At 37.3% G+C, this 17,853-nt stretch overlaps 1 protein-coding gene across 2 annotated transcripts; it reads right to left on the minus strand.

Annotated features, from left to right (window-relative positions):
• Nucleotides 1-2,000: 2,000 nt before the first annotated feature.
• On the minus strand, nucleotides 2,001-17,816 carry LIAS (lipoic acid synthetase). 2 transcript variants are annotated; one of them, XM_016206555.2, is made up of 11 exons: nucleotides 17,721-17,813; nucleotides 16,728-16,900; nucleotides 15,896-15,989; nucleotides 15,215-15,295; nucleotides 13,089-13,245; nucleotides 12,945-13,002; nucleotides 10,988-11,116; nucleotides 7,988-8,133; nucleotides 6,635-6,705; nucleotides 5,736-5,847; nucleotides 2,001-3,323 (listed from the first exon to the last, which is right to left on the minus strand). In XM_016206555.2, exons 1-11 carry the CDS (start codon nucleotides 17,763-17,765, stop codon nucleotides 3,271-3,273), a joined length of 1,119 nt encoding a protein of 372 aa, XP_016062041.2. In that variant the 5' UTR covers nucleotides 17,766-17,813; the 3' UTR covers nucleotides 2,001-3,270. The 2 variants fall into 2 exon arrangements, with proteins under 2 accessions (XP_016062041.2, XP_087683936.1); XM_087827810.1 differs by lacking the exons at nucleotides 12,945-13,002; nucleotides 13,089-13,245; nucleotides 15,896-15,989 and having other exon boundaries at nucleotides 17,721-17,816.
• Between the last annotated feature and the right edge of the window lie 37 nt (nucleotides 17,817-17,853).

Here is a 17,853-nt window from a genome sequence, read left to right on the forward strand (position 1 = left end):
GATGAGAGTTGTCAACCAATTTTAGAAGGCGGAATGCAACAGGCGGCTAAGTAGCTACAAATGTAGGCAACTACTAGATGTAGGTAACTGTTCCCATAGAACTCCAGAATGGGAGGCACCAGATGCCACAAAAGGTGGAGCTGAGATGTGCGCCTAAAAATGGGGCTGAGATGGAAGATTATATAAGGAATAGTTAGACGCACCCAAGTCTCTACCCTACCCCACGCCCAGAAAGAACCTTCCCACCCCTTACTTTCATAGGATATTAACAGGTTTATTTTCAGGAGTAGAGCCAGAAAGTTTCAAACTTGGGGAGGGTGTTAGTGAGATTTCAGACTGGAAAAAGGAAACTAAATTAAAACCTACATACTGAGCAGAGAGACCCGCACTCGCCTTTCTTACTTGCTTTTATCCATCTGGCTCTGAGAAAGCTGGCAGCCAAGTTTATAACCCTCAAGGTAGGATAACTTGAATGGTTTTAGAGAAATAATCCTGACATTGGGGAGTCCATTGAAAAATCCAGCTCATTTTCCTGGCCGATGTGCCTCTGGTTGGATTGTCATCCTATACACCAGAAGGTGGGAGGTTCGACCCCTGGTCTGGGCACATACCTAGGTTGTGGGTTCGATCCCTAGTCGGGGGGCATGCAGGAGGCAACTGATTGATGTTTCCCTCTCTCTATCCCTCCCTCCCTCCTTCCTCTCTCTAAATCAATTAAAACAAAAAATATCCTTGGGTGAATATTTTTAAAAAATTAAAAAGAAAAAAATCCAGCTCACCCTCACCCCCAGCACTCTATAGTGAAGTGTGTGTTTTTTTAAATTGGATTTATTGGGGTGACATTGGTTTGCAAAACCATACAGGTTTCAAGTGTACAACTTAATAAAACCTCATCTGCACACTGCATTATGAGCCCATCCGCTCTAAGCAAAGTCTCTCTCTTCCTCCCCGTTTCCCCCCCTTTCCCCACCTCTACCTAGCCCCTACCCTCCTTTACCTCTGGCTATCACCACTGTTGTATCTATGTGTTATGTTCTTTGGCTAATCCCTTCACCTTCTTTCACCCAGTCCCCCTTTCCCTACCCTTCAGACAGCTGTCAGTCTGTTCCTTGTATCCATGCCTCTTTCTATTTGTTGGTCAGTTTATTTCATTCATTAGATTCCACATATGTGAGATCATATGTTATTGTCTTTCTCTGACTGGCTGATAGCTCCCCCCACCCCAGCTTCCAGTTAGCTGTAGAGTGGCTTAACACTTAGTATGCATGGAGAGCCAAGGATCACCAGACATTTGAGGGGAGCCTTCAACACAAAAGGCAGAGACCAAAACAAAGGAAACAGACAATGCTCAATGCAGAGAACCCTAGCTTCAAAAAACTATCTTTAGAGACAAAATTGATAGAAATTGCAGCTAGGAAACAAGAACAGAATGCTATTTTTTTTAATGGAATAATAAAAGAGCTCTTGAAAATTTAAATGTAGCCAGAATTTTAGCAAGAGAATCCTTGTCATATGAAATTTTCATGGAAGCCCAATGTAAAATGTATTAAAATGGTATATCATTAGCATAAATGTATGTTAAAGTGTGTACGTGTGGCTTCTGAGCTGCTGGGAATCCCCAGGGGGATGCAGGAGATGTACTCACATGCCTCTCAGCTGCTGCTATTTTGCTCTACTTACATTCTGAATTTTTCTTTGTGATGTTTTCCCCTTTTTTCTGCCTATGGCCACTGGTACTCCACATTTCTTCATGTAATAATACTTCTAAAGTTAAGATGCTTTCAACTTCAGGTAAGAGAAACTCCTATTTAAACCAGTTTCATTAATAAAGACATTATCTCACCCAACAGGAGGTGGGTTTCTGGATTGGCTGGTTCAGTGGTTGGAAAAGGGACAGGGACCCCTGTATTAGTTTTCTTAAAACAATGTGCATTTATCACTTTAATTTTCTTAAAAACACCATTTGTGCTACAGAAATAAAAAGAGCAGACATACTGAAATGAGTACATAACAAATTTTAATACACTGGAGACCACTGATGTATTAACTTGTGCTACCCAATCAAGAATTGCTGTAGAGACCTCCTGCCATGCCTGTGCATTTAAATGCACTTCTTATTAGTGCGTCATTGTTTAGGAAGGTCAGAGCTCTGCCCTGGCCTTTTAAAAATTCAAGCCTGTACATTCTGGTACAGGTGTGCAAGGCAGTATACCTCTACAGCACGTTCATCACGTTCAAATGTGTCCAGCAAGACCCAGGCATTCGGTCACACATTCTAGTCACGGTACAAAGGTCAGTCACAAAATAATGAATAACAAATCCAGAAGCGACTTCACTTTCAAACAAACATTTCCTGCTCTTTCAAGTTTTTGGATTTTGACAGGAGAATATCCTGAGATTGCAAGATGAGGTGTTCAAAATTTTGTCGGTTTACTATTATTTAGCTGTGTCAGGATTTTTCTCATTTCTGTGTAACTAAAATAAAACAAAGGAATAAGTAGACCACTAAGGCTGACAAAACTGCAAATGACTCCCAATTTCACATTTGTATCAAAATAGCTTCATCAGCCACTGTTTTTATATATCGTTGTCGCCAATCTGAAACTTTAACATACATTGTGCTAATAAAATACTATTTTAATTATTTTATATTGAGATTCCATTACATTTAATTTGACAAAAGGGATAGTCATATATATGTAGCACACTATTCTTAGGTTATGTTTCCCTGTCTTGGACAACACCGTGGTCTTGGTTTCACACAGGTCCTAAACAAGTAATCAATGCAAAACTATTTTGCAGGTCTGAAGTAGTCACACCAATGTAAAAATCAACACTCAAACTCTTAAGCTTTTCTAAATCATTCCAATGATGCTATAGCTGTTATGTAAAGAACATGTGCTAATTATAAGTAATCTGATCATAGTCTCAATTTATATTGATTGTTTCATCACTATGTCATTTATCAGAAATGAAATGTGCCAATGATGCACAGGTAACAGGCTTAAAATTTTCTAGTAGTTTTTAATGTATTTTATAATTATACTGTAACAGTAAACTCTTAGATGTTTTATGATTACATCACAGCAAGCTCGTTTATTGCGACAAAAACAATATGCTAAAAGACAAATAAATTACTATAGTTAAATATGCACAGCTTATTGACATTTTTCTTAAGACAAAAAATTGGGGTTCATCCAGTGAAGTACAGACACTCTGCCACCACCTTTGTTAGCAAAATGGATTCCATCTTGAATGTCTTGTTAAGTGTTAGAGGGCTTTTGTTTTTCTTTTAGCCACTAAATTTTTGAGGAAAAATTCACCTATTTAGGAAAAACAAAAATATATTATCAATTTGAAGTCAATTTCAGAATAATTACACTTCAGTGTTTCCTTTTAAAGAAGACTTTCGTGTTTATTGGCATTTACGTCTCCTCAAATCCCAATGGCAATAATATTTCCTTCATCTTGGGCTCTTTCCCCAACAAAATGATGTCATTACTCTTAAAAAAAATTTTTTTTATTATCACTACAGTCTCTACTATTATTCTTTTTTCTTTATTTTTTTCATCACCATTTATTCCTCCATATTCTTTTCCACCTCCACCCATGTCCCCTCCCCCACAATTACAACACTGTTGTCTGTGTCCATGAGTTTTTTTTCTTTTTTGCTCAATCCCTCCATCTTCCCCAACATTCCTCCCCCACCAGAGCTCTCTGCCTGCTATCTATGAGTCTCTCTATTTGGCTTGTCAGTTCAGTTTGTTCATTAAATTCCATATGAGTGAAATCATATACTATTATTCTTTTTAGTAACTCAGTTTTATAAAGGGTGAAGCTATTGTATCCATGGGTCTTCTTCTGTACATTTATTCCACACTATGTGCACTATCTATTTCTCATTACTGACAAAGGTATTGCTGTTGGCACAATTCATTTCAGAGAGCAATTCTGCTACATTAGCAGTCTAGATCTGATGCTTATAAAACAGACCTTGTTGCAGTTGAGCAGATTCATCTGATGGAATCTCTTTAGCTTATTCCCCTCTAGGGAAGCAAGAGCTCTTCATATATAATGCGCTTTCTCTCCACCCCCTAAGGTGTGCCTGTGCTATAAGTTAGCTGCTTAGAGGGGACACATTCACTCTTCAGGTCATTAGGGTTCCATTTAGTCTATCACTGCTACAGCAAAGCTCAATGCTTATTGGCAGAGCTCAGAGCTGCAGGTCTGATTTTATGAGTCTGATTAACCTCTCTTTGTCATCTAAATATAGGGGTAGAATTGCAACTATCCTATCCGTATACAATCACCAAGAACCCCAAGGCTCATAAACTAGCCAAGTAATGGAGAAAATAATCCATGCTGCTCCATACTTCTATCTAAATAAATCTGATAGGAGTGAAACCAATGTTATCATTATCAGACTAATCCAGCATCTGAATCTAATGCTCTAAAACCAGAATTTATCTTTTACTGGTAATTTAAAGCATTAAAATGTTCATAATTCACTTCCTTATAAATGCTAGAAACTTTCCTTAAAAAAAAAAAAATCCAAAAAAACCAAACAAACCAAAAACCCAATAAAATAAAAGCTCCTTTCAAAGGATAGTACCCTACTTTGAATACTACCACTCTAGAAGTTGTCATTTTTTTCCTATTCTTTATATATAGTTTTAGCTTGCCAGCACCACTTGAAGAAGAATATATCACTTGTAATTATTGGTTTTTCAAAGCCCCCACATCCTGTCAGTCTGTTGAATCAAATTCTTGGGTTTTGTAACTAGGATAAGCTATTGTTACTTCATTAAATTTCTTTACAGGTACACACTAAATATTAATTATACTTGAACATTAATTTTTATAAATAGAATTCATGCCTAATTTAAGCATATCTATGATTTAGGCCCTAATTTATAATAGTCATTTAAAAGATCAGTAATAGTAATAACATAGTTTAGACATATCCCCCAAATAACTAGCTGTTTATTCTTCAAAAATTAATAATTGCTAAGTCTAACTGACAGGGAAAACACTGTAAAGATTTTTTGCATTAAGTTCAATTTTCCGATAAGTTCTCATAGACCTCTTGATGGCCATTATCACATGATTTTTAATCTCTTGGAAAAGGTTTTTATTTTCATTAGCTCAAACTATGGATCAAAATAAGAGCTGAAATGATAAAGGTGAAAAATTGCAATGTAGCTAGTAAAAACACTAAAAATTTTTATAGGGAAAATGATCTTACGGATTTTTTTCTGTTGCTTCAGGGAGGAAAAACACAAAGCTATTAATGGTGCAAGCAGTAATGCTGTTAAATAAATACTTTTCAGGGTTTAAACTGATCTAAAATTCAGAGTTTGGAGATGCAGCTGGAGTTACTGTCAAATGACTATACGTTTTCCAGAAAACCATTTTATATGCTTGACTGATTTGTCATTTCTGAATAACCTAAGATTGAAATCCACACATAGAATAAATTGATTACTTCTGCTTTCATCAGAGTAGCTGAGCTATGACATATTGAAGTAGGGAAGGGAAGGAGTCTTCATTTAACAAACAAACTAGGTTTAAGAGTCATTTTTTCCTCAATATGACCCTTATGGAGCAAATCTTCTAAGGATGTTCCCCCCCACCCCCTCTTTTTTTCCTTTTTCACAAAAGACAGCCACAACTATTGTCATTTAAATGTGAAAACTTATGGTCTACATGAAACTATCCCCTGCGGCCTAACTCACCTGCTTTATATGAAGAACGCACCAGAGGGCCACTTGCAGTATAATGGAATCCAAGTTCACGTCCTACTTTTTCCCAGTACTTGAACTTCTCAGGAGTAATGTACTCTTCAACCTAGACTTAAAGAATTCTGACTCTAGAATTTCCATAAACCATTTTGATTCTACAGAAAATTGACACCCATGCATTCAGGGTGTCTTTAACTTCATAATTTATCCAGGTGCCCCCAGGTTTCTTCTCCTCCCTCCTCGCTGACTTCCGGTCTACTGGCTACCTGCTGGCCCCTCTTTCAGAACATAATTACATGGAATTAGAAAGGAAGGGAAACAAATCAATTTTTATTAACTATTCCAAAAGACAGAGAAAGAAAATGAGATTATTTAGAGAGACTGTTTATCGACATCACTTCTTTATCAACTAACAAGTATAACCAAGAATTAGTTACTCCTGTAAGACTCTCGAGGACTAGACTGTGTCTTACTACTCATCGTGTATTGTCTGCTTAGCATCGTGTCTGGCACATGGTCACTACTCAAGAAAAGTTTCTTGACTGAATGAATAAATGCCCAATATAAAAATAGGGAGACTAACTTATTTCTTCCTTCATCTCTGGCTCTTGTATAACTCTAAAACAAATCACAAGATCACCAACTGGGAATGAATGTAATTTCCCAACTTTTAAATCTTTTTTATTGGTTCACTTTATAAGTCATATAATTTTGGGGGCAGCAAATAAGTGCCAGTGTAACTGCTTTGTGCCGATAATAAAATGGACACTGGAACTTGAAAATATACATGGAACATATTACTAAAAAGCCAGGAAATTTTTACTTTTACCTGTGGACAATAAAGATTTAATTCAAATTACCAACAAACATTTGGCAATTCATGGTAGCTATACCTTGAGGTGGCGCTTTGTTGGCTGCATATACTGTCCTAACGTCAAACAGTCCACATCTGCCTCACGAAGTGCTAGAGGAAAAAAAAGCACACAATATTTTAGCAGGTGTTTTTATGATGCTAAAATTGTAGATTTAAGCATAATTTTATAGAACATCATTTTACTACAGAACAGTGAACTTTGCCCTGGCCTATAATCCTGATGTTGGAAAATAAGACGATACCCATCCATTCAAAGGTATTTATGTGCCAGGAAATATGGTAAGAATTGAAAACATAGGAACGATTAAGACAATCATGTGGGGTTGACATAAGGACGAACAACTCCAATTCTACAGAATGCTAAAATAGGGGTGGAAAGTGTCTAGAGCAGGAGTCTGTTACGCAGAAAAGATGAAGGAAACAGTGTATTGAAGGCCCCAAAACACCCATATTATAGACCAGACATGCTATACTGGGCTTTTGCTAAATGTACAAGATACGCTCTGGGGGATGTGATTTGATCTCTGACTTCAGAACCTTTCTAGTAAATGAGTATGCACTGTGGTGAAGAGAAGCTTTTAATTACTATTTGAACTTATTACTCTTTGAAACAATAAATAGCTGCAAGAAGGCCAAGGACTTTCAGGTAAAATGAAAGTTTTTATATTAAAAAATTTAAAAAGCCCAAGAATTACAAAGCAAATAGGCTTATGGGACTAAGGTTAGCAAAGTTCAAAATATATCCTGTTATGTGACAATGTTACCAGTAAGTTCTTCCTCAAAGGCGTGGATTCATCTTACTCATCCTTAAACTGTCAGTGCCGGCCAGAGCTCCTGGTACCAAGATGGCTCTAAAAAATTGTCCAACAGCCAAACAAGAAAAATGGGCAAAATCATGTTCTAACTTTTTTTTTAAAAAGTATGTCTTTATTAATTTCAGAGAGAGGAAGGGAGAGGGAGAGAGAGAGTTAAAACATCATTGATGAGAGAGTCACTGATGGGCTGCCCCCGACTGGGGATCAAGCCTGCAACCCAGGCATGTGCTCTGACCAGGAATCGAAATGTGATCTCCTGGATCCTAGGTCGATGCTCAACCACTGAGCCATGCCCGGCCGGGGCCTATTCTAACTTGATAAAAGGGTAGGAAATAAAATGAGATATGAACTTCATATCCTGAGCTTCCTGCATATCATTCCACAAACTTCTAAGAAAACATACTTCCTTTCCTTTTTATGTTACTGTTTATAACCATACACTGTATTTAATTCTTTTTGGCACTTTCACTGAGGAAGCATAACAGGGCCTTCAAAGTGGGGTTCCTGCTATTATTCAAATTAAATGGGAACGGGTTTTCATTCTTCGGTTTCCTTACCTTTCATTGTTGCATACACTTGCTCGTCATTCTCGCCTAAACCCAGCATTATAGATGTTTTAGAAATAACATCAGGCTGAACCTCCTTGGCGTGCTTCAGGACACGTAGAGACTGGTCGAAATTAGCCCTGGGATCACGAACTTTCCTTGAAAACAGCAGGGCTGTTGTCAGTGAGGGTAACCACAGGCTCAACTAAGCACATATTTACGTAAGCAACATGAAAGACCAGAAAAGCACATTCTGGACATTACATCATATGGTTCAATGGTGGAGTTTGTGCACAAATGTCTGTTACTTTAGAATAGAAAATAAGGCTTTGCTGGGCACCCCAGCTGTCAACTTTTAAGGTCTTTCAAGCCTGGGGCAGAGAAAATGAAAATAAAAGTAATTCAATTTATGAAGTACTCATGGAGAAGCCAGAATTCTGAAGCTGAGAATGAGTGATTACAAGGGGTAGTCAAGAAAAAAGGGAAAAAAGAGTGGAAGAAAGCCTCAGTATAGAACAAAGGAAAAACTGTTTAACTAAAACCCACATTTCAGGTCTGAAACTTTTATGATCATTTCTTTTCTAAAGACTGAGCTGCCCTCTGCTGGTGAGCATACAACATGGACGTCTCTTAGGTTAAAAAAAAAAAAATGCATGATTCTCGAATTTTCACTGGAAAGGATGTTTCTTAAGTGAAACCAGGGAAACTGGCACCCACTGGTGGTGGTATCATGAGATAGGACAGGTTTGGAACAGGCTGTGTGCCAGACTTAAACACAGGCCAAACCACCATGGCTTAAATGGGGACAAGATCCAATGGGTAGAAAGTTGCTGATGTTAAACCAGCCTTCATTTGAATTCAAATGCACCTTTATTTTGTGTAACTGATTTGTTGTAGTGGTTATTTTTAATCACAGACCAGTTCACAGAGAACAGAGGAAACCAATTTGTGAGTTTAAAAAATAACCTCAAGACTGACAATACAGAAAGTCACTACTTTCTGAAAGTATTTCTCCACTGAATTTGTTATGTGCCCTAATGTTTATTATTTTAGTGTAAATGATCGTTATTCTTTATACTTCTTTCAAGTTCTATAACAGTACAATTTCTAGAAGCTAACAAAACCACTGTCAAATACTTTACTAAAGTTAATAAAAATGAATGCATTAATCCTGCTTGAAGGCTAACATAATTTTTAATTTTTTGAAATATGAACATAGTCATCAATGTGGAATAATAATCTGTAATTGTTCCTAACTACTAAAATTTTTTAGGAAAAGGAAGCTAGTGTCTACTTTTTAAAAAGAGATTTAAAATACATCTGAATACCGTTTTTTCTTCGGCATCATTTATTGCATATCTTAATGCCAAATGCATTTTTTAAATTTATTTTTAGAATTACAGTCAAAGTAATTGCTCTTGTGTAATTTTTTTTGAATACTGTTCTTTGAAAAAATAACTCATCGGCGCTTGTAATATACTATCAAAAAAGGGAAAAAAATGGAGTAAAGACAGTCTCTTCAATAAGTGGTGCTGGTAAAATTGGATAGATACATGCAAAAAAATGAAACTAGACCACCAACTTTCACCATACACAAAAATAAACTCAAAATGGATAAAAGACTTAAATGTAAGTCACGAAACCATAAAAATCCTGGAAGAAAACATAGGCAGTAAAGTCACAGACATCCCATGTAGTGGAATTTTCACTGATACATCTCCTAGGGTAAGAGAAACAAAAGAAAATAAACATATGGGACTACATCGAACTAAAAAGCTTCTGCACAGCAAAAAAAATCAGCCTCAAAATACAAAGGAACCCCACGGTCTAGGAGAACATATTTGCCAAGGAAGTGTCTGATAAGGGGCTAATTTCCAAAGTGTACAAAGAACTCATACTACTCAGCAAGAGGAAGACAAACAACCCAATTAAGAAATGGGCAAAGGACCTGAATAGACACTTCTCCAAAGAGGACATACGGATGGCCAAGAGACACATGAGAAAATGCTCAACATCGCTACTCATGAGAGAGATGCAAATTAAAACCACAATGAGGTATCACTGCACACCTGTCAGAATGGCTCCATCAACAAATTCACAAACGACTCCTGCTGGCGAGGATGTGGAGGATGGGGAACCCCAGTACACTGCTGGTGGGAATGCAGACTGGTGGAACCACTATGGAAAATAGCATGGAGGTTCCTCAAAAATTAAAAATAAAGCTGTCTTTTGACCCAGTGATCCCACTTCTAGGAATATAACCTAAGAATCCTGAAACACTAATCAGAAAGAATATATGCACCCCGATGGTCATAGCAGCACAGTTTACAATAGCTAAGATCTGGAAACAGCCCAAGTGCCCACCAGCAGATGAGTGGATAAAAAGCTGTGGGACATTTACACCATGGAATACCACGCAGCTGTAAAGTAGAAGGATCTCGTACCCTTTGGGACAGTATGGATGGACCTGGAGAGTGTTATGCTAAGTGAAATAAGCCAGGCAGAGAAAGACAAACATCACATAATCTCGCTTATATGTGGAATCTAAAGAACTTATAAAATGATGAACAGAACAGATTCAATGACATGGAAGCATAGATCAGACTGACAAATGTCAGAGGGACGGAGGAGGGCGGGTGGGTGGAGGGGGAGAGAGTAACCAAAGAATTTATATGCCTATATGCACAACCCAAGGACACGGACAATGGTGGGGAGAGAGACTGGGGAGGGAGATGGGATGGGGTGGAATGGGTAATTGGGGAGAAAAAGGGACATCTGTAATATTTTAAACAAAAATTAACATACAGGGAAAAGATGCTCATTTTGTGTGTATAAAAAATATACACACATAAAAATATATTTACACTTACATGTTAGAAATTGATATTACTGGGTAGAAATATTATGGGTGATGGTCACATTCTTTCATTGGCTATATTACCTGATTTTTCCGAATAGACATTTGTATGTTGTTTTAGTTTAAAAAAAAGTTCACTTTATACATGTAATCACCTCTGTAATTCTGGAACTGTTTCTACGTTATGTGCATATACATCTAATCCTGACAGAGCGACTTTTTCTATTGCTTTAAGATCTCCTCGGAAATCAGGGGTGAGACATTCCACAAGAATTTTTGGATTCCTAAGGGGAAAAAAAGATAAGTATCAAACTGAGGAGAACTGACGTAACTGCTGCTCAAAACATAAATCACCTTACTCATTCCGTATCAGTTTCAACACGTAATCTTTAGATCTCTGCAAAGAAAAGCATGAACATACAAATGTTTATATCTGAATTGTTAAACAAAAAAACAAACCCAGAACAGCAAATAATATGTACAAAGTGGTTAAAACACATCTGCATGCAAACATCAATCAGGATAAATTTTGAGATTATGTAGACTTTAAAACTTTACTAAGTAGGCATTTAAAAAATATTTTTTAAGAAATTAAAATATAAATATTAAAACATTAAATATAAAATATTTTTTATTCTTTAGAAATAGTGGGGCAATTCTATGTGAATGTAAACATTATTTGATTGGTTTTTATTTCTTTTTTAAAAATATATCTTTATTGATTTCAGAGAGAGGAAAGGAGAGGGAGATAGAGAGATAGAAACATCAATGATGAGAGAGTCCCACAACCCGGGCATGTGCCCTGACCAGGAATCGAACCCCGATTGCCTAGATCCTAGGTAGACCGACGCTCAACCGATGAGCCACGCCTGGTCGGGCACTTTTTTATTTCTTTTAAAATTCATCAAATAGTGCCCTCCTCCCTTCCTCTAGGCAAATATTTCACAAGTGCTATGGGCTTTAAAAACTATTCTGAGAGCCCAGCTGGTGTGGCTCAGTGGTTGAGCATCGATTCCAGGTCAGGGCATGTGCCTGGGTTTCAGGCTCAGTCCCCTACTGGGGATGTGCAGGGGGTGGCCAATCAATGTTTTTAGCTCTCTATCCCTCTCCCTGCCTCTCTCTAAAATCAATAAAAAAACACACACACACACACACAAACTATTCTGAGTTGCTGAGTCAATACCTTTGTTTAAATGAAATACAAGCTAAATATTAATCTTCCTATTTATATCGGCTATATCTATGTATTCAAGCATTAAAATGTGAACTAGCTCACAGAGCTGCTTTCTCTGATAGCAGTAGAAATAACTGGAACAGCTGACAAATTTTTCCACAAGCCTTACTGCAAAGTTTTTAGAGTGGTTTCCTGAGAGAACAGATGTAGAAAGAACCACATATATGCCCTCTCATGGATATAAAAGACGTTGAAAGAATACATCCGATAACTCAGTTTGTTAACTGCAAGTTGAAATCCATTAGTAGTTTGTGAAATCAATTTAGTGGGTTGCAAACAAAAAAATTTTTTAATGACTTATAAAAAAATTAAATAGAAAATATTGTGGGAATCATTGAGAAAACATTTACTAAGTGTGTAAGGTGTAGACTAGCACTGAGCTATAGGAAATAAGCATAACTCCTTTTTTTTTAAATCTTATTAAATAGATGAGATTAAAATAATGAAAATGTGGATTACGGGTAGAATTCCAAGGGCATGTGAATCTAGATAAAATCTGTGTCAAGATGGTAGCTTACCTCATCCTTATTCCTTCTAGATGACAATTTATTCAAAATCAGTGCTAGGAGGACTGCACTTTTATGCTTATTTTAAAATGACTCGAAGTTTAGACTAGCACTCAAATATGCAGCAGGGGCTGGTCCATAGATAAGTTTGTGACCCTGAATCCCTAAAATTTCTGCAAATACGTATCTGTATATTCATATATGCTTTTTCTGGAAAAAAGGCCACATAATTTCCAATACATTATCAGAGGGGTTTATAACACCCTTAAAAAGTTAATAACCACTGCTTTGAAGTAAAGACCTTAAAGAAATTAGATTTATATAAGTCGAAAAAAGTCTTTAAGTTATATAAGCAAATGCCAAAACAAGTACCTTTCCTTTAAGTACGATACAGTCTTTGCAAAGTGTTCAGCTCCTCCATCGGGCAAATCTAGAAACAAGAGAGCCCACTGATCAAGGTGATGTCACAACTTAGGAAGAGCCAATTTTTGGAAGAGATAATGATGACACACTAACCATCTCGATCCACGGATGTCAGGACAACATAATCCAGACCCCATTCGGCAATTGCCTTTGCAGTATTGTAGGGCTCATTGGCATCCAGTGGAGGTGGCTTTCTTGCAGTCTTAACAGAACAAAATCTGCAACCTCTTGTACATGTGTCACCCATCAACTAGAATAGATGTTACAATTTAAATCAAGTAGACAAATGACCCTCAAGAATATAATATTGATAGAATAAAGTTACAAAGAATGAATACAACTTGATTCTGTTTATAAGAAATTTGAACCACTCAAAGCTAAGCAATATAGTTAAGGGACACAAATGTAATGTGATAAAACTAGAAAAAATATGAAATGATAAACTCAGAATTAAGAATGGTATTAAGGGAAAAACAAAGGGGATGGGATCAGCAAGGGAAACACAGGTGGGCTCAAAGATAATGCTAATGCTCCACTCTGAAACTGGAGGTATCAGGGTGTCTGTTGTATTGGTATTCTAACACATAAGTTATAAAGATTCATTTGTATCTATTTAATATTAAAAAAATAACTTTAAAAGAAATAAAATATTTAATTAACATCAATATGCAGGTCTCTGTGGAGATTAAACAGAAGGCGCAGTTCCTTCTTGTTAAATGGATAAAACAAAAAACACAAAAAATTAATAATCTGCTTTTTGTAGGTATCACTCTTTCTCCAGGACACTGCTTCTGCTGCCACAGGTCACTACCATGTTCTGCCCCCTGCAAGCACAGCCATTGCAGGTGTTCTAGGGCCACTAGAGTTTCAAAGCCCCACAGTAGGGGTTGTAGTTGGGGGGAGAAAGTTCCTAAAGCTGCTCTTTCCCTTTATGTTTAACTCTCTGAGGGGACTCACAGCAATGATGCTTAGGCCCAATTTCTCACAGAGTTTTACTGAAACAATGAACTCTTCCCAGGAATCAGTCAACAGTGGGGAAGGGGACAAGGTAAGGGGTGACACCAGAGACTTCCATCATGGAGTATTCAGAATTATTCCTTCCTTTATGAATTGAGCTCCTTGGTTGGCTCTGCATTATGAGAAGGAGCTCTATTTCATAAGAATCCTAGTTCCTCATGTAAACAGCTTCCTGCTGGTGCAACTCAACAGTTTATCAGACATTCCCCGACAAGTATGAACTTTTAGTTGCATATAATTTAGGTTTAACCCCAATACCTCAATATCTATACCCCTCTGGATAAATATGGTAGACTGCACTGTTAATCCCAATTCTTACACCACAAAATTAAGGTTATATATCTCACCATTTGCCATGTAACTTGCAGACCCCTCCACCAGATGAGGAGCTTATGTCTCTATCTCAACTGATTATGGCTAGGCCGTGTGTCTTACTTTGGCCAATAGAATAGCAGGCATGACCAAGCAGAAACCTCAAATGTGCATAGATGGTTGGCTTGCCCTCTCCTACTCCTTCCATTCCCCCTTGTAAGAATATGACTTGAAGAGCTGCTAGTCCAAAGTGAATAAAGCTCTGTAAAGCAGACCTGAACCCAACCTACTTCCTGGAGTTCAGCTTAGCTAAGTCAAGATCAGCTGAACCCCACCAAAAGACCCATCAGAAAAATAAACTCTTGTTGTTTGGGGGAATAAAAGAAGTTAAGCAACCATAAGTAACATTTCCAAAACTTAATAGAAGATATAGCTCAAGACAGCACATGATTAACTGTTAGACAGACTGAAGAATCAATAAATTTGTTCACAAAAGGGAGAGATCATAATAGGCTGGTTTATTTTGTCGCCCCCCCCTTACATTTCACATAAATTCATATGAAATGAAAAATCTAATCAGAGGTACAGAATGAACATTTTTAGGAGAAAGACATAAAAAATTTCCTTTCACCCAGCTGGTATGGCTCGGTGGTTGAGCATCAAGCTATGATGCAAGAGATTGCAGTTTGATTCCCGGTCAGGACACATGCCCGGGTTGCGAGTTCGATCCCTGGCGGGGGCTGTGCAGGAGGTAGCCAATCAATGACTCCCTTATCACTGATGTTTCTTTCTCTCTCTCTCCTGTCCTCTCTCTGAAATAAAGATATATTTAAAAAAATTTTTCCTTTCAATTTCTAGACTAAAGCTTTAGAGTTTGAGACTGGCCTTACCATGATCGTGGCTGTGGCAGTGGCATATTCTCCACCTCCCCAACACTCTCCAATATTGGGACATCGAGCTTCCTCACACACCTGTGAGTAAAAGGGAACTGAATACAATCAGGTTGAAAATATTTACCAATTGAACAAATAAACAAGTGATCAGGCATTTTACACTGTATATCTTTACAATATATTTATGAAGAAATTCACTATTCAAAATGCTGTTAAACTGCCAAACTGTACATTTATTAGGATCCCATTTTTAAGTTAAAAACTATATAAATGTATATATTTTATATGTGCAAAGAAAAGGTCTGGAAGGATATATGTTGAACAGTTAAAGGGGTGTAGTTAACATTTGGGATTACGTATATGATGTTTCACATTTAATATTATACTTTTTCCAACAAGCATGTTCTTCACTTGCAATATAAAACAAACAAACCCTCATTTCCTAAGTTGCAGGAAAACCTTTTTCCCCCACTATTAAATGAGTAGCTAAAAAATTCAATTACTTTTTGTTTCTTCTGCAGAGAAAATGATTTTTAAATATTTCCATTATGATAGTAATGCATCCTAAACACTTTCCTTGCTCTTATTGATATATATTTTATTAATTTTTAGGTTACACATACATAGAAAATTTATGGCTTTTGGCTAAGAGAAATATTTAACACGTTGACAACTTACTGTATGGAGATTTAAATTCCGCAAAGTATTTTTCAGTTTATTGTAATTTTTCCCTATGGGAATCTCTGTCTTTAGCCATGGAGGTAGTCTTAACCTGAGGAAAACCAAAACTATCCATTAACAAACATTCCTAAATATTAGTACAGCTTTAAAATTACTTTGATCTATTACAATTCCTAGTTAAGAGGTTTTTTCTCCCCATAATCATGGGTTAAGTCTTATAATTTTTGCCATAGGAGTTAACACGGAGATTCAAATTTATATTTGCTCAAACCCTTTAGAAAGTACCGATATTTGTGTCTAACAGGGCACTATGCTCATGTCTACCTTTTGCAAAGGCACAGAGTAACACTATCCTAATAAAAACCCACTTGTGATCTAGAAGTTGTTGAGTAAAGTATCCAGCAAAACAATTTGTCCTCTGCATAAAATTTCTTCATCATTCTTTTAAATTAAGGCAAGGACTCCAAGAAGCAACAAATTAGATCATAAACACTCAGAATGAAAAAATTTATCAAGGTCTAATAGACTAGTAGCAAGGTAACAACCTTCACTTTTTGAAGAAATTTGATGCTGAATAGAAAATAGGAGATGGAGCTGTAGGATGGTTCAGTCCTAGGAAGGTTGAAGGAAAATTGTCAAAGGGTACAGAGAAGAGGATTCCAACAACTTCACCCACTTACCTATTCTCTGTCTGTTATCACTTCTTTCTAATGACTTTAAGCTAAATTTAACAAGTCTGATTAAAAATATACTCTAGAGCTTGGTTATATCTGAAAATAATGCATGATGAAGGAATGGGACATTAAAATTGCCTCAAATTTTCAATTACCTTTCTCCTTTCTGGCGTTTTAAGTTTCCTTTATAGTCATCCCAGGTGCTTTTGTCTGCAAGATCACCAGATACAAAATCTTGAAGGTCTGGTCCATTCTGTAAAAATTCCTTCTTTTCATCTGGCAAGGAACTTACTGCTCTGCCTGGACTGCATAAATATTTTCCAAATATCTAAAGAAAGAATTCATTATGACATTTATTTAGAGGGGTTTGAAATAATTTACATTTAACATATTTAATACCACCTTTCCCCATCCTCCCCTGCAAATACCAAAACCCAAGGATGCTCAAGTCCCCTGTATAAAATGAACTGGATCAACGCATACAATCCTACCTTCCCATTGGGACTCCCAAAGGCAGATGGAAACCTGTACAGGTACTTGCTGAAAAAAATCCCCGTATTAAGTGGACCTTTGCAGTTCAGACCCATGTTGTTCAAGGGTCAACTGTACATCTGTTGACCATAAGAACTCAGTGGCTTCTAGATCTGAACACAAACGTGACAAGATAGCCCAAACACTATAAAATTAATGAGACGGTACATCTAACGCAAAAAACCTTCAACAATTCAAAAGGAGCGCCTGTTAATGGTGCTGCACTATTGCTACAGCATTTGTCCTTGTCTCCGTGAAAGCCTAGAGCACAAGTTTGTGTTCTCAGCCTCCAGAGTGGTGTCTAGTACATAGTAAGAGTCCAACCCAAATAGTAAGGGGTGCTCAACGCAGTGTTCCTATAATGCTCCAAAAAACATAGGGTGCAAATCACTGAAAAACAGAAAGAGAAGCTCTCAGCGCCAGAGACCCTACAAACAAACCAATAGCAGAGACTCTACCACATGGGGGTGTCGAGAGCATTAAATGATACCACCTGAAAAAAGTTTATAGCGGTGCCCGGATAGAAAGAAGTGGTCAGAAATTGCTGACTTTATTATTGGGCGCACTGAAGAGATGGGAGTCCCCCACGCCCGCACCCTGCAAATCCCGCCACTCACCGGGGGCCTCACGGTGCGGACGACGACACCGCAGCGTAACGACATCTCCCTCTTTTGTCTTCTAGTAGGGTCAAGGGATCTGGTTCCCAAGAAAAGACAGACAGAGAATCGTCTCAGGATCTATGACAGATCA

This window comes from Miniopterus natalensis, chromosome 1, assembly GCF_054644295.1.
Source record: "Miniopterus natalensis isolate mMinNat1 chromosome 1, mMinNat1.hap1, whole genome shotgun sequence".
In the NCBI taxonomy this organism is placed as follows: Eukaryota; Metazoa; Chordata; class Mammalia; order Chiroptera; family Miniopteridae; genus Miniopterus; species Miniopterus natalensis.